The sequence below is a fragment of the Gymnoscopelus braueri genome, assembly GCF_963280865.1.
Source record: "Gymnoscopelus braueri genome assembly, chromosome: 5".
NCBI classification, from domain to species: domain Eukaryota; kingdom Metazoa; phylum Chordata; class Actinopteri; order Myctophiformes; family Myctophidae; genus Gymnoscopelus; species Gymnoscopelus braueri.
In genome coordinates this window covers 19,970,824-19,992,484 of record NC_137606.1, presented here as the reverse complement: position 1 = coordinate 19,992,484, position 21,661 = coordinate 19,970,824, and the positions used below count along the sequence as shown (strand labels likewise).

Below are 21,661 nucleotides of genomic sequence, written 5' to 3'. Positions count from 1 at the left end.
TGATTAAGTCTATATATACACTACAGGCTAAATTCCCAAAGCACTTTTAGGTTATGAAAAGTACACCATGAGCAACACCAGCTTAAAAGTGCCCATTTATTTATCAGAAGTAAATCAGTAATCTGTTCAGTTTCCACCTGAAACCCCATTACTGGGGCAGTGGGCTACAACTAGAATAACCCCAAAACACGTCTTTTACTGAGGACTACATGAGTGTAGGCTACAGCGCCATTAGAATGGAGTGAGTCCTCCCTTTAGGCAGGGATCAGGGATCATGCAGTTGTGCACACAGCACAAAACACACATTAACCGAACAAAGGAAATACAAAATACAAATTCTGGGCAGGAATTTTGGATGGGTGTACTGTGTACTGTATGTGCGTGTGCGTGTGCTTTGCTTGAGCAGGGTCTTAGAAGTCCAGCTGGGGTGCAGAGTAGATTGTTGTGAAAATAAACAGTGTGTGTGTGTGTGTGTATTGAGAGGTTTACTGAGGAATTGAATGAACACAACCCACACAGCTGTGTATTGGGATCATGCCCTAAGGGGCTTCCTTTTTTTTCCTTCTATGGCAGACGAGAATGCTATGAAAGTACTACATGTATCTGGCTCAAATAGAGCTTTTTCTTTTTTTTAACATTACCCAATATTCTGAATGGTCTTTGTGTCTAATGTCTTAGTCATGGTGATACAGCTTAAGACACAGAACATTTCACAAGAGACCTACAAGTGAAAGTGACCAAACTTGTGCTGCATCATGTCTGTGCAACAATTTAATGCGACAGTGTGAGAAATTAATTTTTTTTCTTTTGGGAAGTTTGACACTGACAGTAAAATATAATAGACATTACACAGCCATGTGCTGTTGGATAACCAACCATAACATGTAGATGTGATTTGTTAATACCATAGGATACAGAGCAGCAGTATTGTATTAATGATCCAAAACACAATATTGGTAAAACATTGCAGTTCACAAAGTTCTACATAAGTCCATGAGCAGCGACCAGCATTTCCTTTTGTTAAAAGCCAACATCACATTATGTAATACATTACAACAAAAATGACCTAGGATCAGTTTATCTGTATTCATAAAATACATTTTGAAGTACTCACCTTATTTAATTATTGATAGTGAGTTCCCACTATGTATGTGCTGGGTAGTTATTGGGCATTCCCAGAACAGCTTAATGTTAAAGTCGGGACATTCAAAAAGAGAAATCAAATCTAGGGCCTTGCTAAGTTTCAATCTGAATGATTAAAAAAACAAAAAAAAACATCTCTTTAATCCATCAGTACAAAACAGATAGCCTCACATACAGTACAAAAAGTACCTGAACATTAGCGCTTTTAGAGCCTTTTCTAGGCAAAACAACAATCCTTGCCGTGCTTACACAAAAGCAGAAGCCTGATTCCAGCATCAGTGATTAAACATCAAAGTGATCAATTTTCTCTCTAGTGATTGGCTAGTCTAATCAGAGGTCATTGTTTCAACCATCGCTGAAGGAGAATGAAGATGTGGTCCCGTGCCATGGTAAGCTGGGGAAGGTCCTGGCTTCTTTCAGGGTACATGTTGGCACAATGGGCTGTCCCTGGATCATAAGAGAGATGGAGGAATGGGAGGGAAAGTGGATAACGGAGGTATAAAACATGGCTATGCGGTGCAAACTACTAGTGTTCTTATACAGCTTGTATTACCAAACCAGAACACTGGGCGAGCTCTGTCTTTTTGAGGCATTGATCCACTCAAGGTCATGTTGCTAAATGAAAGACCATAATGACTCCCTATTTGGGTATAATACTAAACATGTGCTGTGTATATATATATTTAACCACTTTCAACTTGGCATCCCTATTTTGGGTATGTCAATTACATCAACAGGGGTCTTCAACGGGGGACCCCTAGGGGGTCCTCAGAGGGGAGCTGCCAGATTTCTGTGTGATAGGAACGTTGTTTAGGGTAATTATTTTTTTCCCAAAACGTTATATATATACATGAATCCAACATCATATTAGCAAAGATAATTTGTGAACAAACAAAAAACAAGTGCTGTGAAACAAATCTATCAAGCCATCAAAGCTGCTGCAGCATTACTTGGAGACAACCCTAGTCACTTAAAAGAAAAACCTGTGGAATACTTCCAAGGAGTCTCTCTCAAACGTCAATGATTGATGAGACAATCATCTAAATATGGTGAGCTTGCTTTGAAAGCATCTTATCAAGTTGCATGGAAGGCTTTCTTAAAAAGAAAAAAATATGTTTAATATGGAACACAATTGAATACAATATTATACATAGTGGGGGTCCCTGCTTTGTCTCTATTTCACCAAAGGGGTCCTTGGCCTGAAAAACGTTGCAGGGGCTGCATTAGAGGCTAAACTTTTCAATAAAAAATAAATAAAAAAAAGAATTAGCAGAACTACAAGATCGCAGTGTGTCGCATTGAAAGGCATTGTGAGCTTGTACTGTAGATCAGCTAATTATGTAGCACAACACTGTGGTGCGAGAACTATAATTCAGGCATAACTGTTTGAGTTATAGTTGAAAATAAAAAACAGAAGTTGGACTCAGACTACAGGAGTTCAAAATTCAACGATTTGGAAATCTGGTTGCATCACACACTACGGGATAATTGTATAAGATTCTCTTATAAGATTATCTTAAACGTGCACACACAACATGATTTTTATATTACGGCTCATCATACGCTACAGGATTCCATTAAGATTGAGCAGCTGAGTAGTGCATCAAAGAAATTAATATAAAGACAGAAAATAAAAATAAAGACAAGAAAATGCAAAGGTCATACATATAATTAACATGTAAGAATGAATTAATAAAATGAAATGAAAGTCCAGTTTTAAAAATAACTACACACTACACACTAATCTTTCCTGATAATCATTCCCAATCAAGGCTGGGGCTGGCGATTGTTGGGAGGGGGCCACAAACCCCTAAAACTTTGAAATCTACCAAAACAGTCAATGGATTTGGAGTATAGCTCAGAAATAAATAATATTTTATTCTTAGTTTAAAGTCAATTTGACTATTTATGACAGAAAAAGTGTTGACCTCTAACCATGACCCAGTTACTCTACATATTTAATCAGGTCAACTTGGGAATTAATCATCTCATTCCGTGCAGCCGTATTCCTGTAATATTGTTATAAATAGACAGGACAAAAACAACACTGTTGGGAGTGGCCAGATTGGCTTCATGGTGGCAAAAAGGACTTGCAGTAAAAGCGAAATGGTCAGTTACTGGGAAGTCAGAAACCCTCAGAAAGAATTAGAATCTCAAGAAGGGTAAGTGGTCCCCTGTAAGTATCTCCAATAAGCACAACAATGGTCCCCATGTTAGTCAGGGTGATGGTCCCTGGTTCATAATCAGTTGAAAATTCCTGTTCTAAGGGAAGCAGAGGTCAACAAGCCTTTTGTCAACTGTTCTGGGTCAGTTTTATCATTTAAAAAATAATTAATGATTATACAAAATTAAGTTGCGTATGATGGTGGAGAGGGGAAGCAACAAGTGTAACATATGAGAATAGAGCTGCAGCAAAATAGACTGCCCTTGATTGCAGTGGGTAAACGCCTAAAAGCCTTGCAGATGATCCTGGTTCACAATGTGTAGCTTTCTGCTGCAGTGTGTAATAACTGGGGAGGCCCAGGAAGCCTATTCAGCCCCTAGTCATGCAGACTGTCAACATTAATCAAAGGATAAATTGGCAGTGTTAAGAGATTATGGGTTAGCTCCTGTATCCTGAATATCTTGGAGAGGGATAAGCAGATGTGGAATTTGCTTGTGTGAATTGTCATTTTAATCGATGTTTGACTGCAAGCAGTGAGTCCACAGAAGATTTAAAATAATGTTTCTTGAACAGATTCCTTTCAGGTTCATATTGCCACCTACAGTACATTAAAGTTTGCAGAGTGCCCAATGCTGCTGTACTGGAAGATGAGTGATTCTGTCCAGACCCATTACCAAACCCTGTGTTTGGTAGCCAAAAGGTTGTGAACAAACTCATCTCGTCAATGAAGAAAATTCTCCATTTAAAAGAGAAGGCTATTTATAACTTGTAGGGGGAGAAAAGGATTCTGTTAAAATCTTGCGTGATACAGGTGCCTTGGATTCTTTCATTTCAGGCTGTGCTTTTCCTCCTTTCTTCTTTTGCATTTTTGCCTGCGGATTTGGTTTAACAACTTTAAGTGCACCCTTGCACAAACAAAACTGAGCTTTACTCAGACCTTGTGCAGGGGGGAGTGTCAAGATGTGGTGTCTGGGCTGTGGGGGGGGGGGCATATTTGGCATGATGTATTTCAACCCCCAGTTACTTTCCTTAAGTTAAGTGTCTTTAGAGCTTGTGCAGTGACTTGTGAAATGAGTAAAGCCAAATGTAACTATTTGGTTCTTCCTGAGAAGGACCAAGATTTCAGGAGGGGTCCCTGAGCAGCATATCCCCTGAAGGAGTGTAATATAGAGGAACATGTTTCGCATGAGGAGTAGGAGAAGAGATGGCTGGTTATTTCTCCTCACCAAGTGAGTAGTGTTGCTTGTTTGTACTGTACTTCCTGCATTAAGATTTACTGGTGAGAACATGGGTTCTGGGGAATGCATTGCAGGAGATCCTGTTATTCTCTGTTGCTGTGCCCATTAAGTTCACATGGGGATGTGCCTGGTTATTTACAGGAAAACATTTTTTTTTGGGCCTTGTTTTAAGAAATATGTATTGTATAACATGAATATTCTTCTGCGTCAACTCTTTAACTTTAGAAACTGGGCCATCAAAAAATCCAATATGGCGGTATTTTTTTCAAGATGGCCGCCAAATCAACAAGTCATATCTATATTTCTTGCACATTTTAGGAAACATTCCACCATAATAGATATATCTATGTTCTACCATGGGGTGGACAAGAGGAGAAATGGGGAGTGATGAGCATGAGCATTTGTGTTCGGGTAGCTCAGTTGGTAGAGCTCCTGCCTTTGGACCACAAGGTCATGGGTTCGATCTGGGCACCGTCAACTCAGCGTATGAGTAGCGCGGCTTGAGTCCTGTGGTAAGTGCCGATGTTAGGTGTGAAGACAGAGAGAACTAGAAAAAGTGCTCCTTCGAGCACAGGTCTCTGCCAGGTCAGGTAGGTTATTGTGGGCCAGCAATGTTCAGGATGGAATATGACAAATCGGACGGAACCGTCTTCATCACTTGACTATAGAGATAATGTGTACCAATTTGCATGATATTTGGAAAAAATAATAATAATAATTGTAGGCATCCGGGAGCAGTTTGGGTTGGCGCCCCAGTCTGTGTCTTCCGTGAGGAAGAAGCCCAACAAATCCACGGTGAGGCCTTTAGGAGGACCATTCAAGCAAGACGCAAAGGGAGCCTGCAGTACCACCACGGGCCAAGACACCATCACACCAGAATGAAATGTTTGGAGCGGGGGAGTCTGGTGCAACGCTCAGGTCCTGGACCTGGTGAGACGGAGGAGGAGCCCGGCCAGGAGGCCATCCACAGAGCCTCCGCTCTCCCCCATTCCTGGCAGAGTAGTTTCGGACAAGCGTATTGAGTGGCCCTGTCTTTCCCTACTTAGGACTGACCGTGGGTAGCTACCTGGGACGTAAGTCGGGGCTTGATCAACCCTGGCTGGGTCACCTGGGCGAGGGTGTATGTTGCGAGACCCGAAACATCCTATGACCCCAGGCTACAACACTGATGATACGTCCCAGGTGCATCCATGTGATGTTTTTTCGTTAGAGTAATATCAAGTAATGATGGAACATGAAGAAAGAACAATGCTGTGTGGCTCTCAGGGAGGAGATAAGAAAGGCAGCCAAAGATATGAAGAAAGTAGGCAGGAGTACAAGGAGATGAGGAGTAAGGCGAAGAGAGAGGTGCCGAGGGCTAAGGAAAATAGTATGAGAAATTGTATCAGAGGTTGGGCACCAAGGAGGGAGAAAAGGAACTGTACCGATTGGCTAGACAGAAGCACTGAAATGGGAATGGGAATGATGTGCAAAAGGTTAAGGTGATAAAGGATAGAGATGAAAATGTTTTGAGGATGCTATGAGTTAGGAGTGAAAAGGAAGGACATCATCAGAAACGACTAAATTAAGAGGATCAGCCCAGGTTAGAAGGTTTGGGGATAAAGCAAGAGAGTCGAGGTTTGGATACAGGGGCCCTCATTTATCAACGCGGTGCAGACCAAATAATGGGCGTACGGCGAGATCACCGCAACTTTCGGCATTTATCAATATATCCTGACGTTGGTTTCAGCCTACCGTACGCTGAGATCTCTGTCTGGTCGATTTATGCCCGTTTATTCCGTTCTAGACCTGCGGAGCAGCATTGTCTGACTGTCTGACAGGCATCTGGACACATAATCCACTCCAAAATGTATATCTACACTAATAAATAATCCCTATGAAAATATAGCATTTTATAAAGTAATTTAAACAAACTGCTTTAACAGTCATTCAGATAAGATTGCAGATCTGGCTGCATTGAAAATAGCAGATCTACAAGCTCACAAGTGTGGATCTGCTATTTTCGGGAGTTTAGACCGGCGCAACGGCGCTGCTGTTATATTTACATGGCCACCGGGAGATAAGACATTTAACCCACGGTCCAACACACACCAGCCTTCATCCATTAATGTTCTCTCCAGGCTATCTCTCATTAATGCGGGACGGGACTCGCCCGTCCGAGTCTCACTGGGAAATGGGAATAGCCTTTATTTTAGTGTAACTCGAACGCGCACTGCTCGGTATGGGTTAAATAAATTAATATACAAACGTATTCCATTCATGGCGATGATGAATATGTCATTCATGTAGGCTACAAGCCTGCCTACGTGACAAAGATTGTACCGCTACGAGTTGGGCGGGCGAGTGTGTGTGTGTGTGTGTGTGTGAGAGTGAGTGAGTGAGTGAGTGAGTGAGAGAGAGAGAAAAGCGTGTGTGGCGGGGGAAACTCTGGCTTTTCATGATGTGTTTGGTCGTATTATGGTTCTTCATGTCGTAAAATCGGGGCGTTTTGAGAATATTTAAGGGCGTGTTATTTAAATGACGCTCGTTTTCAGACGTGAGATATATCAAAGCTCCGACCTAATGTACGCTAGGATTGGCGGTGTAGGATCCTTTGATAAATGTGACTTCGACGTTGGTGTACGGCTGAATATATGGAAAAATATAAGCCTGTTTTTACGCTCCGTTGATAAATGAGGGCCAGTATGTGAAAAGGAGGGATGAGGGGTAATTGGGAGAATGATGCTGAAGATGTAGCTGCCAAGTAAGAGGAGAAGAGGAAGGTGAGAGACGACATGCAGGTGGCAGGAGTCACAGAGTTAGTCATGAGATTTCTTTTTGGTTTGAGTTGCCTGTGAGCACAGTTGTATGGCGTGTTTTTGAAATCTTTTAACATAACTTAAACATACTATGGCAGTGTTATTTGGTGATTGGCCTCACAATGCTGAAATACAAAATCAGTCTAATTTTGGCATCCATCTTGAAATAAATGCAATCTTTGATTTACGAGTGGCCCGGTTTCTTAAATCTAAGAGTGATCTCCAAAGATGATTTGTACCAAATGTCACGCTTGTATCACCATTTGAACGATTCTCGAAAATATTGCTGTTATCTGCTACTACCTTTAATGAAGACCGCGGGGAGATCAGGAGTGATGTCGCGGGTGATGCCCAGGGCGTGCCAGGGGTCGATAGAGCCGTTGGGGAAGACTATCCTGGCGGCGTGGATGTTGTAGCCGCCATAGTACTCGTTGGTCTGGGCCACCGCCTCTGCCAGTGTCTCAGCACTCACATTGTACAAGTCTGCACACTGCTTGATGTGGTACCTGGACATAAACAGGATAATCACTAACACATAGTAAAGATGACATGGAAAGTGCTGTTAGTGCTGTGTTTTTCTATGAATATATCATCATCACATGATGATACATACACACGTAGGCACAGTATACTCACAGCAGAGGAAAGCCATCAAAGGGCTGGTTCGGTGAATCCGTGCTCTGGTAGAAACCAAACTCGGTGCAGGTTTGGTAGACCCACTGTCTCCCTGAAACACACACACGCACACATATTTCCCATGCTCAGCATATTTACATACGTTATGCCACCTAAAACAAGCCAAGCACTTAACTTGGAACATTAAATTCCAAGACAACACAACAAAAGCTAACAATGAGTCTAAAATAGGGTTTTTCCCAAGAAAAGTATTTGAGAGTGAAACCAAATACTCCAAGGAGGGAGGGGAGGAGGACAGTTAATACAGCCGCAATACAGCCCCCCCTGCAGCTTTTTAAGAGACCACTTCCTCTCCCAGTGATCCCCACTAACATATTAAGCCACCAACAACAGAGGAAACGAACGCTGGAACTGTAATAGCTCAGGGCAGGGGCACAAAATGTAAAATAGACTTTTCCGTCTTAAAATAGGCCCTTTCCACAGTAAAAACATAAAGAACATTAAATTGAAACGTGAAGGAACAGTAATTGTACAAAAGTAGCCTGAAATGATAAGCACACAATTAAGTAAGTACAGTTGGCATCAGCCGAGAAAGAGGGCGCCTATCTCCTTTACAAGGCGCTACGCCAGGTGGAGCGCCACAACTACCTTTTGCTCCCAGACAGTATACCACACGTCTTACTTATCCATGTCAAGATCAAATCCATAACCTTGTGATTCAAAGGTGAGCGCTCTACCGACTGAGCTACCCGAGCGCTAAATTAAATGACTCAAAATATGTGATAAACATATGCAGCCCACCGCCTCATAAACACCTACCTCCCCCTGCACCGGGTCCATCCCAGGACGTGTTGGTCATGTCTCTAAGGTAGTTGTCGTAGTCGGCGTCAAGGCACTTCATTGAGAAGGTGTCCATCATGAGGCGTGCCACGGCCACGTAGCGGTCGTAGGGTCCCCCCAGTGAGGCATCTGCCATCACCCCACACAGCACTTTGATGGTGATATTGGTACCCACCACACCCTGCAATGGCACATATTTTAAAAATTGTTGAATAGCTGATCAATATTTTAAAAAATGTTGAATAAGCTGATCTACAAGTTCACAACGCGACGCGTTGAGAGCTTGTAGATTTGCTATTTCTTAAATGTTTTTTACATTTATGGATATATTTTTGGGGTGAAAATCTCTGAAATTATTTTGAAAATTGTTTGACTTTTTAATAAGAATCTTATTTGTTATGTTAATAATATTTCTTGTAATGTAAACAATGGGGATTTTTTTTACACACAACCCATAAAAATGGGTCCAGACCCATTGCTTGGGAAACACTGGCTTTAATCATTGTTACCATTCTGTTCCTGAATGAGCAGGAATAGCATGATTGACAAGTGGCGGTGAACTACTTAGTGAGTAAGCCACTTGTCTCCTAATAATGTGCAAAATGTTGAATCAGAGCTCTATATTCCTGCATTCAACACATTTCTGGCTAACCCCAAAACCAAATGCCATTACAATTTTACGGGGCTGAAAAATTTATCACAGGTTTGATTCTCACTGTACTTCCTCTATATTTACTTACAGCCCTTTGCGCAGGTCTTGTGCAATACCAGCACATTGAGTTTACATTTATCAAAACTATCTGGGCATGTATGAGAAGGAATGGCACTGGCAGAGGCTGATCTGGGTCAATGTGGAATGTGCTCCTGTGTCGAGAGATAGCATAGTAGTTAAGGCCCCTATCCTTGGACCAACGTAAGATGGGATCCTATCAGAACCTTCTCTCCTCTGATTTCCCTATGTTGCTTCTCTCTTATTCAATGAGGAAAATACAATAAAAAAACAAAATACAATACAATCTAAAAGCCTAATTTATACTCTGTTGCAACTTGAAAATATGTTATTTCCGATGAGCAAATTTTTTGTGGGATGAAGTATTAGGCTTAAAGGGTGAATGTTTTGTTGCGAGCCAGTGTTGCACACCAAAAATAGCCGATATACAAGCTCACAGCGTGCAGCACTTGGTTGTGCACCTTGTACAACCAAGTATAAATCATCCGTTTGGGGGAATGGACTAGCCACTCACTTTAAAAAAGTGAATGCAAAACAGAAGCACTATAAACTACAAATGAACCAGAACTATTACTACAGTATGTCCAACATTAATGGTTGCCAGATTGCACATGGCAAGTAAAGCCTGCAAGTAAAACCTGTCTAGACTAATTCAGCCCAATGTTTCGTTTTGTTTTTCATTTGATTTCTCTTATCGGTTGTGGGCTGCTGCTGTCTCCCTTGGCTGAACCTCTCTGCCAAAGCAGTGCTCCAGAATAAAATGCGACCAAAATGAGTATGCGAGTAAACATTTCATGTGACTGCCTTCGTGGTCTATTGTCTCTCCCTGCCTGCAAGTTCATCATCTACATGCGTAGTCACTTCTCACTTCTCAGACTGGATTTAATTAGTTAGTGTCAGGAAATATTCCTCCACAAAATAAACAAAATCTGTACTATGCCAAACTTCCTCAACTGGCATTATGGGCCAATAGTCCTGATGGTGGCACTAAAGCAACCATTTAAATTGTAAAACTTGACATTTTAGAAAAAGTCAGGTGTAAGTTCTATCATTTTGCAGTTTCAGCTAAATGTTATATGTTTATTAAACGTAATGATGTCAGTTGCACTACATACAACTCAACTTACTGCAGTAAAACAGTAATAACAGGAGTTCAAACACACACAGCAATTGAAGGATCACTTCACCCATTTCCAGAAACATCAGCCTTTGTCTTACTGGAAAGTTAGCATGCTGAAATAGAAGCCATTGTTCTTGCGTTAATAAATACATTTAAACAAAGTTTGAAATCTTCTATGAAATTACTAATCCTGACTACTGATGTTACTGGTAAGCAGGTTTCTGAACTGTCCACAGCCAGGTTTCTCTGAGACACTGAGTGGTTAGACAGGAATGGTGCCACTGCCATAATGTGCATTAGTGAAGACCAATCACTGTATATGAAGGTAGAAGATAAAATGGGGGAAGTGGTCCTAATCTCACTCTCACACACACACACACACACACACACACACACACACACACACACACACACACACACACACACACACACACACACACACACACACACACACACACACACACACACACACACACACACACACACACACACACACACACACACACACACACACACACACACACACAGTTGTGTTATCTTGTATTTTAAAATTGATATAATAGAAGATGACCTATTTTTAAATATTTAGTATATAATCACTTTTACATCAATGAAAAACTACAGAATATAGTTTTTCAAGAAACTCATGTTCTGTAGTGTTTTACACACAATCAACAGGCAATGGATTTTTGTTACTGTTGAAGTAGCCTATATTGATACAGAAATATATGCACCGCACAACTGGTAACAGTACCCCCTACTAGGCAGGGCAAGTAGACATTTAGATGGGGCAAGTAGATTTGACAAGTATTTGCCCTGCAGGGGAAAAAAACCTTAACGCCGGACCATGTATCTCCTCTACTGCATCTTCCTTTCTGGGTAAAACTGGGGAACTGTTGGTATTTGCTTTCACAAGCTATAGTCTTACATCATTTTCTCCACCCCCCATTTTTATAAAGCACCCCAGTGCCAACACCTCGAGCGTGGAAGCCCAAGTTTTGATTTCCCTGCTTGGGTTACACGTAGCTCCATCCTGAACTCCTCTTATCCAAATTCCTTTGTGGTACCTAAAACTTGGTAGTGAGCCCTACACTTCAGCCCTTTGGCCCAGAGGAGGCAGCTTCTTGCTGTGTTTGTGTGTTAGCGCTGTGGACTGCGTAGCCCAGTGCTCCTCTGGGTTTCTTTATAAGCGTCTCTTGTCGCCTGGGGCGACAGGAAACCAGAGAGACCAAAGACTCTTTTGTTGCTTTTTCACATCAGCTTATTGGTAACCGGACTCACGTCTCCTCAAGGCAACAGGGGGATAGAGAAAGAGAGAGTGAGAGAGAAAGAGGGAGAGAGAGAGAGATGGGGAAAGAGAAGAGAGGAGGAGGAAGGGTGTGTCATAGTGAAAAAGGGGACCAAGGGCACCCATAAAGAAAAGAGGTGAAGAGAGTGGGAGGTAGATAGATACTGATGGGGACAAAGAAAAAACAACTTTTGTGTGCGTCGAAGCAAAACACAGCCTGTTGTCAGATATGAAACTGTCTGAAAGAGCTTGGAACGATCTTATTGCAGAATCTTGCCCCTTTTGTCTCCTCTTTGCTGTATCACAAGCTAACTGGGTTACAAGAGGGGCCACCCACATCTCAGATAATCAAAACAGGCCAGAGGAAAACCCTTGGGGAGCCCTCTTTTGGAGTTGCAGTCCTGGGGACCTCTCACTGCAACACAAAGGTGGGTTTTATGTGTTTCAACACACTAACTGGGCTGTGTGCGACCACCCCTCAACTCAATAATTCCCGGTGTCCTCGCCACCCATACTGGGTGGTACTATGTCGAACTCCAGACCTAGTGGCCAACTCCCCATAACCTTTACCCACTTCTCTCTATTCCCAGACTCGGACTGGTTTTTCTCAATCACACCCATGTATTTGAGAAATGCTGAGTTGTTTTTGTGTGTAGTTGTGTACGTGCGCTATGTAAGCCACAGCTTGTTAAAACAAGTTCCAATGGTTCCTCTGCTGTGATGCAGAAAGGAGATGCAGATAAGATAGCAGTCCTAGGTTCATTTGTGGTTTATTTGTCTTTTGTCTTTGTTCATGAACAATATAGTAACCATAGCACATGGTCACATTATGTGAAAAATCGAATTTATTTGTGCTGATCTTATAAGCCGAACAAATTCCACAACAAATACATCAATATGTCAACCGTGCCCTGTAGGTGCAACAGACCTTTCCAACTTTATTGCAAATATGACTGGGTAGATTAGAATGTTTCTTATAAAATGGATAGTTCCGGTACTTCATTATGATAGGCTCTTGGCTGAGCCACGTTCAAGCCAGTGTAAATTACTCTATTAACACACACCTGTGACCCCATTACATCAGCATTACTGCACCAAACTAATTGTGTTGCGTCTTTGTGTTGCCTGACAACTATTCTGCTAAATGTCTCTTAAGAACTACAGGAGGGATTATTTGTTATAAATGAATTACTGAGTTGTTTTTTGTTGCCGTGATTACTTTACGAAACCTTGCCAGGTACAGTATACTGTATGTATCAACTGAAGGCAATACGCCTTGTTGAACCCCTTCTCTCCATCTCCTCCACCTCCCTCACCTCAAACTCCCTGTTGTCTTGGTTGTATTGGACCACATCCATGAAGTTGCCGGCCAGTGTCTCCAGGAGGTAGGCTGAGTCCATGTCTGACTGGAGCTGCAGCTTGGAGCACAGTCTGGGAGAGGAAAAAGAGCAGAGTGAGGAACACAGATGTGGATGGGAAAGCGCCTGAGGTGTCTCAAAGCCCAAGGCTCAAGACTCAGCAAGAGTTTCTTTTCCACCTGAGGCTGTCAGAGCATTGAACAAGGACAAAAAACAAGACAAAACTAAACTGCCTTCGGTCTGTAAACAGCCCTGATTGGAGTTTGGAAATATTGTACTTGCACCGATGTGTACATACAGTACTGAATATATATGTTTTATGTGTATTGTATACCTTTGATTGCTACTTACTCTCCTCCCATATTCTGCACAGTCCCCATCGGTGCTACAGTAAGGGGTTGTTTCACCCTTATCTGACCTTCTTTACCCGTGCTATTCTTCACTTTTTCTTTTTAAATTGAAGAAAAATAAAGTATTGTCACAATAATCACAGTAATTGCACAGTCTGCGGAACATGCCACACCAATATTGCTGTGAGTGACAAATAAACCCTCTTGAATCTTAGTACACATACAGTAGGAGGGGGACAGACAACAAGATGAAGGCAAGGGTTGAAGGGAAGGAAACAAGGGAAGGAGTAGAGGGCAAAAAGGAGCATTAGAGGAGGAGAGACATAGTAAGTAGAGAAAGGACAAAAAGCACAGATGGAGAGGAAAGACGAGGAGTCAAGGAGAGAGCGCAGTGACGAGAGAACAAAGGACACGGGAGGAGAGGAAGAGATGAGCCAGGGAGGGAGAGGAAGACGGCAGAGAAAAGAGATGAGGTAGAGGGGTAACAACGGAGGAAGAGAAAGAGAGAGGAGAAATGGTACACAGTTAAATCCTGTGTGTTAATTTATCAATCTGTAGCTCAGACAGTGTACGAATGTAACAAAATCGACCCTTACAGGTCCATTTGGTTACATTTGTGCACTCTCTGAGTTACATTAACACTCAGGATTTCACTGGGTAGGAAAGACAGAATGAGAAAAAGGGAGGGTTCCGTTTTTGTACAATGTGGCCTGTGACCTTTGGTCTTTTTTACTGTGCAGTTGGTGACAGCTAATTGAAAACACATGGCATTACTCTGATGCTGGACGCCACTCAACAGTTCTCTCCTACAGTAGCTCTCTTGAATCCCCACACTCTGTGCTTACATGCAGTACTCAATAACCAGCTCTGTATATGTATAGAGGGGAGTGTACATTTACAAAAACACAAGCACATGTACACACACACATGTTTAGTGTTGATTAGGGCAATCCGTCAAGTTGACAGTGATTAGGAGGAGGTGGACCATCCAGAAGGTGGCAGAGTTTGTATGTCTGCCTGTATTTGCCTACTGACCAAAATGTGTGTGTGTGTGTGTGTGTGTGTCTGTGTGTCTGTGTGTCTGTGTGTGTGTGTGTGTGTGTGTGTGTGTGTGTGTGTGTGTGTGTGTGTGTGTGTGTGTGTGTGTGTGTGTGTGTGTGTGTGTGTGTAAGGGGCAGTGGTCATTAGTAACTGGCCACTTCCTTCATAAGGAATCTTCTTACTGCTAATTTGCTTCTCTGCAAATGATGTTATAGGTCAGTTTTAGAAATGACCCAATCTTCGTTTGTGTGTGTAGTGCATACATAGGTCAGGATGGATCCATGACGCAATCATTGTGTCTCTGAGGTATTGTGGTAAGGTAGCCAAGCCAGACAGAGTAAAGGTCTGGTGTGTATGAAGCGTGTGCGTGCGTGTGTGTGTGTGTGTGTGTGTGTGTGCGTGCGTGCGTGCGTGCGTGCGTGTGTGTGGGTGTGGTTCCACCACTTGACCAAGTGATGTGTGCATATCTGTATGAGGGAATGTCTGCACGTTCCTGTGTGTTCTCAGACAGACATGAACACTGTCCTCACAGACCACGGTCAAAATAGCACAGATACACTGTGTGCCTGTGACATCACCCACTATAACAGTCCCCTGGCTAACCAGACAAATAAAATACACTAAACACCCCCCCCCTCCCCCAGTTCCTCATATAAACTGACTATGCCGTTACTACAACAACAACTCAGAACAATCCAACCGAAAATACCATAAAAGAAAAGCCATAAAACAGTGGTGATGGCAACTTATGCAAAAATACCCCACATTAAAAGAAAAAAACAATCTACAGAGAAATGTAAGTATATGGTGGGAAACAAAACAAGCAACCTTGTTCAGCAAAGAAAGAAAAATGACAAATGAGCAGGAACTAATTAATGAAAGAATTGATCATGTGATGAGTTACATTTGTCACATTTGCGCAGCGAGAGAGATCATTTCAAGCCTCCCAAGAGGACTGGAATGGTTCAGACATTCCAATGTTATGGACTGGGTCCAAAAGGCCCGAGGGGGAAGCTGTAAATGGACCCCTCTCAATGGTGGACCCCAAACAGCCTACCTGCTCCCTCTGCAACGCAGTGCTCCTATCTCCAACTCTCACCTTTAAACACCTGTTCCCAGGCGAACTCCCACACCGTGCTGTTCTGATCCCATCTGGCTCCTGTTGTTCACACTACCCTATTCACTGTTCCAGAGTCAACTGCATCGCTGCCGTTTATGTTAATGGGTAAAGAGAACTTGGGGGAACACCAGATTAGACACCAGAAGGACTGCCATCTTAATTGTTAACAAAAAGAAGTTTGAATATTCCTTAAAAAACAAACACATAATTTTTCAAATATTGTATGCGTAAAACTTCAATTTAAAGACTCTAGATGTCTCTTTCTTTCTTTCTCTCTCTCTGTCTCTATGCGCCGGCAGTGGTTGATGCTGACCTCTTGCAAGATCAAATTAATGATTCATACATATATATATATATTATTCTATACTCTATCCTCTGATGTTTTTTTTTGTAACTGTAGTGCAATATTTGAAGGCTTGAACTTGAGCTGAACTGCATCTTGAACTGAACTTTAATATATGAAGTACATATTTTATTTATTTGTTTGCTTTTTTAGATGACAGTGCATGTTTCCTTTTTAGTATTTTAATAGTATTAGTATTAGTTTTAGTTTTAGCAGTATAGTACTTAGTATTGTGCTTTCTGGTCTCTTATTAACTGTACCGGTACTTGTATCTCTTTTAAAGCTGACTCTGGGAGCTATGCACAAAGACTTACTATGCATTAGAACAAATGGCAAATGAAGTCTCTTGATCTCTTGATTCTGTAGCCTCATTCCGGAGAACGGACATTAATGTGCTATGATGGAACAATCTTTACCTTCACATAAAATGGGAAATTATAATCAAACAATCTATTCAGGCAGACTCATTATGGCCTACACTTTTGTTTTAATTAAATAAAACTAAGGTACACAATTCAGAGAAATGTGACAAGGAGGACATTTTACTGTGAGGGAAAATCCAAACAGTTTTTAAATGACTTTTTCGGCCGAGTCTAGTTAACCATCTGCAATCATTACCAAACGGATTGCCTCTTTCAGCTTGACCAATGTTAAATTTGAGAGTTGGAGGATACTATCGCTCAATGAAAAGGTGTAAATGGAAATTATCTCAGGAGCTAAATATAGTTCAAGCCAGGGGGCAGAACAGAGTTTGCAGTGCATTAGTATTAATAACAAAACTGGATGGTTTAGTGGAGCCATTACTGTACCTGAAGTCTTTGGTGATGTTGTCCCAGGCCTCTAGGTCTTTGAGGCGTTCCAGAAGGGTGTTGGAAGCCTTTTTCACCAGTAGGGGACACTCTGCATTTTCGGAGGCTAAAGAACGCCAGACCACCTCCAAATACTCTGTCAAAACACAGGACAGAGAGGGTGACTGATAGCACATGAGAGAGAAACTGAGGGACAATAAAAAACATAGACATAAATACAGATGGATCAAAGAAAGAAGAATAAACACACACAATTAAAACTCTTAAACTTGGGTTAATTTAGAAAGGACAAATCTAGACTGTTTTAAAACCATGCACTTAAAAAGTATGACTCTGTCTTCTGTCAGCTACAGTACGTAAATTATCCAATTTAGCTCAACCTGAGTGCGTGTGTGTGTATTTAAACAACTCAGTGAGGGTGAAATTATTACTTTCCACCAAACAGTGAATGTTGCGGTTTATGAGTGTGTGTTAGAAATGAATGTTATGAAAACAAGGTCCACCCCCTGTCTGTGAGAAAGAAGCAAGCACTTACCGGTAATAATACTGGCCGTGTTGTTCTGGGAAATAATCATTTGTGTGCTACATCTGAAAGATATCTGACGTCAGTTAGGTTGTGTGTGTGTGTGTGTGTGTGTGTGTGTGTGTGTGTGTGTGTGTGTGTGTGTGTGTGTGTGTGTGTGTGTGTGTGTGTGGGGGTGTGTGTGTGTGTGTGTGTGTGTGTGTGTGTGTGTGTAGGACTTGTCAGTGTAAATGAAGCCAAAGTGTGTGCACTGCAAAATCATGAGGGTTAATCTAACTCCTAGTGTAAAAATGGACCCTCATAGGATTTTACTGTGTGTGCGTGTGTGTGTGTGTGTGTGTGTGTGTGTGTGTGTGTGTGTGTGTGTGTGTGTGTGTGTGTGTGTGTGTGTGTGTGTGTGTGTATTTGCGTGCGTGTGTGTGTGGGTGGAAAAAGGAATGGTCCCTGTTCAAAGCAAGTGCTGCCTTTGAAGAAAACAAGGTCCAGAGCCAAACACAACACAGACACAGACACTGATACCGATAGAGACAGAGAGAGAAAGAGAGAAGCCTCCCGAATCTTTCATCTTTAGAAACACATCCAGCAGCACAGATTGCAATACTACATAATACTCTGCTGCAAATATGGCAGCAGAAAATTACAAAGTAACTGAAAAATGGGGGTAATGATTGTTCTTAAATCTTTGCAAAGTGCCAAAGAAGTATAATGTCTGTCTGACAGGCAGATCAAACAAGGCATGTCTCACATTGCTCAAATTGGATGTAAAATAAGAACATTATTTTACGTATTATCAACACAGCTATGTTTTGGTTTGGATGTCTGGAACAGCAGGTTTCTCAGTAAGGCCTTTATGTCCCACCGTGCTTTAGTGATAAGAGTAGAGAGCCACATATGGCCAAATGTTAACCAGTAAACTTCAACATCTGCCATCTATCGTATTGTCTGAATGTAATGTTCTGTAAAGACCTGAAGCAATTCTGTATGTCCATGAACTTTGTTGGAAGTTGGGTAACTTGTCACCACACTTCGGTACCAAAGCAAATTGCTTGGATGTGTTTCTGATTCTAAATCTGATGGCTAGGTTTGTGTTTGAGCCCGTCTGTCTGTCCTCTGTCTGTCTCTTTGGCTGCATATTGTGTCACACGTTTCATCCTACCTGGGAAGTTAACTGCAGCATGAACGGGTGCGCTGGTGGCCACAGAGGCATGGACCAGGTGAGGGTACTTAAGCCTGAACCAGGCAGCCAGCGAACCTGGGTACGAGCCACCAAATGCCACCCACTTCCTCTGGGCCAGCCCCTGACTCTCTGCCATGACCGTGCGGAAGTGAGCCAAGTCGGCCAAGGCCTGGCGACTGCTGAGGAATCGCAGGCTATCTGTGCTCAGGTCACTGAATGGATATAGGAGGAAGAAACAGTCTAATTTATTTATTAGTCCAAAGTGCATATTTAAGTGTCTTTTTTTCTAAGTATGATGACATACAACCATAAGAAGGACAAAGTGAAAGTATTTACTGGCCACTGTGTTTTACCAGAATATGTTTAGCATAATGCTGACATACTATACTAATACTAGTCTAGCAAGTTAGTTTTGAATACCGGTCCTTTAAACTGCTGTGACACATAAACATGAAGTGAGGTAAACACCATTATTCATGGTGTCTTCAACATTATTGGGCTTTGTCAGTATAAGAGAACTAACACAGAAATTATTATGCTCTATGAATGAAAGGCTGCCATCTAGTGGTGAACTGGACACATCAACAACAAATGTGGGTCAAATACACTACAGCAAGAAGAAACCGCCCTCTGGATTTTGGTTCTTTCTGTTCGTTTCATTCTTTAACATGCTGACTGTTGATCTAACAGCCATGAGAAGATGCTATGATTCTTTCATCCTTGACTATTCTTTGTACACAATTTTTAAATTGGTATTATGGTCTGAGAGGCCCTGCAGGCATTTCACTGAAGCTCAAATCAAAGGGACACCAAACTAGGAACCCAACATCAAGTGCACCAGGTCCACTTATTTGACAGACATCATTCTACTTCTACTGACTCTTCTACAGAATACATCAACAGGTGCACAGCCCATGATCTGGCACAGCAATTGAGTAATATAAAAGTATTATTCTGAGAACAAAGGTAAAAAAAATAATAATGTTGTGCTGTGGTAAAGAACACAACAGAATAGAATTAACAGAAGAAAAGAGCAGAAATGTGCTAAATGCCCAAGAATCAAAATGGGGTTGGTCTGGCTTTTATGTATACAAGGATCATAGGGTAGAGTGGCCGCTTGAGAAACGGAAGGTTCCCGGTTCGATCCCCGGCTCCTCCTGGCTTAGTGTCGAAGTGTCCTTGAGCAAGACACTGAAGCCCTAACTGCTCTCGATGAGCGGATTGGTACCTTGCATGGTTTCCTCCGCCATCGGTATATAAATGTACGTGTGAATGCGTGATTTTCATGCCCATTATAAAGCACTTTGGATAAAGGCACTTTATAAATGCACCATTTATCATTTAGGACAGTGGTTCTCAACCAGTGGTCCGGGGACCACCAGTGGTCCTTGAGGGGGTTCCAGGGGGTCCCCAGCAAAAGGTGTTAATACATTTTCACCCCTTTATCCATATTGTATAAGTTGGATATAAATAAATAGCAGATATACAAGCTCACAGCGCGTCACTTCGTGCCGCGCTGCGAGCTTGTAGATCTGCTATTTTTGAAAGTTTTCGAAAGATCTTCAAAGTGTTTGAAGAATTTTGCATTCTTTAACACAAATCTTCTCTTCTGGGGGTCCCTGGCACAAAACATTTTCAGATGGTGGTCCGCGGCAAAATGTATATCAATTTAGGGGTCCTTGGCATGATAAAGGTTGAAAACCACTGATTTAGGACACAGAGGTAGTGTCTGTGACACCTACACTGTGGGACGACTCTTTCCATAGAAGCGGTGCTCCAGCATCAGACACAGAGCTCCTAGTTTCTGGGCGTAGATGAGCCAGGTGCCGTTCTCCATCCACGCCGCGTTGGCCGGGCCCTCTCCACCTATCATTAGAAACACCGGACCACCCGCCTGGTGGAACTTGTCATTTACAAAGTACCTCTGGGGCGCAAAGGAGAGAATGTGGGTTAGTATTCAAGGATACTATGTCATATGGTAATTCTTTCTGCATGACAGGTCTGAAGGTCATGACAGTGAGGAAGTCACACACACACACACACACACACACACACACACACACACACACACACACACACACACACACACACACACACACACACACACACACACACACACACACACACACACACACACACACACACACACACACACACACTTACTTACTTGCTTCCATACTCGGCTGTCTGCACCATTAAAGTGATCCAGTTTTTGGGTGAACCATTGCTCCTCAAAGTCAGCCCCTCTACCCAGAACCTTCACCTGATCAAATCTCCTAAAGCCTTTGAAGCGGCCCTCGCAGAGAACACAGAGAAATAACAAGAAAAGGGTTGAATTGCATAGAAACGCTCTGCACCCTGTGAGAGACATACTGATACTGATACTGACTGCAAAAAGGAAACAAATGCATGTGATTCAGTTCCATATGGAACTGAATCACATGATCATATTATGATCATGTGACTGTTTCTTCTTCCTGTGCGGTATAGTAGGATGCCATTACAGTAAGGCGGCCCGAGGCTGCCATCTGTTGGAATATTTATATCTAAAAGCTGGAATTAATCAATGGTGGAAAAAAGTACTCACATTTTTTACTTAAGTAAAAGTATCAATACTGTAATGTAGAAATACTCCGTTACAAGTGACAGTCCGGAATTCAAAATTGACTTGAGTAAAAGTACAAATCTATCGGCATCAAAATATACATATATAGTACCAAAAGTAGTAAATTTGTGCAGAATGTCCTATTTCACCATATCAAAATCTCTTGAAAATAGCAGATCTACAAGCTCACAATGCATCACGATGCGACGCATTATGAGCATAGATCTGCTATTTTCAAATGACCAAAATATATAGAGGGCTGAAGTGGTTATTGTTTTTGTAATAATATTCAAAATCCACAAAGTAGCAAGTAACTACAGTTTTCATGTAAGTGTAGTGGAGTATAAAAGTATAATATTTTCCTCTGAGATGTAGTGG

General features: G+C 42.0%; 1 protein-coding gene across 1 annotated transcript; it reads right to left on the bottom strand.

Moving 5' to 3' along the window:
- Positions 1-738: 738 nt before the first annotated feature.
- On the bottom strand, positions 739-21,087 carry prss59 (serine protease 59, putative). Its single transcript, XM_080428746.1, has 9 exons — positions 20,846-21,087; positions 20,421-20,602; positions 18,658-18,890; positions 16,979-17,114; positions 13,274-13,388; positions 8,799-9,000; positions 7,980-8,070; positions 7,647-7,849; positions 739-1,590 (listed from the first exon to the last, which is right to left on the bottom strand). Exons 1-9 carry the CDS (start codon positions 21,047-21,049, stop codon positions 1,481-1,483), a joined length of 1,476 nt encoding a protein of 491 aa, XP_080284872.1. The 5' UTR covers positions 21,050-21,087; the 3' UTR covers positions 739-1,480.
- Between the last annotated feature and the right edge of the window lie 574 nt (positions 21,088-21,661).

What these genes read in the sequence shown, in the direction of transcription:
- prss59 (XM_080428746.1), bottom strand. Translation starts at nt 21,049, where the DNA reads ATGTCTCTCACAGGGTGCAGAGCGTTTCTATGCAATTCAACCCTTTTC. An exon ending in GGAAAGAGTCGTCCCACAGT is followed by an intron (nt 18,891 to 20,420) that starts GTAGGTGTCACA and finishes ATATCCATTCAG; the next exon opens with TGACCTGAGCACAGATAGCC. An exon ending in AAGACAACAGGGAGTTTGAG is followed by an intron (nt 9,001 to 13,273) that starts GTGAGGGAGGTG and finishes GTGCCATTGCAG; the next exon opens with GGTGTGGTGGGTACCAATAT.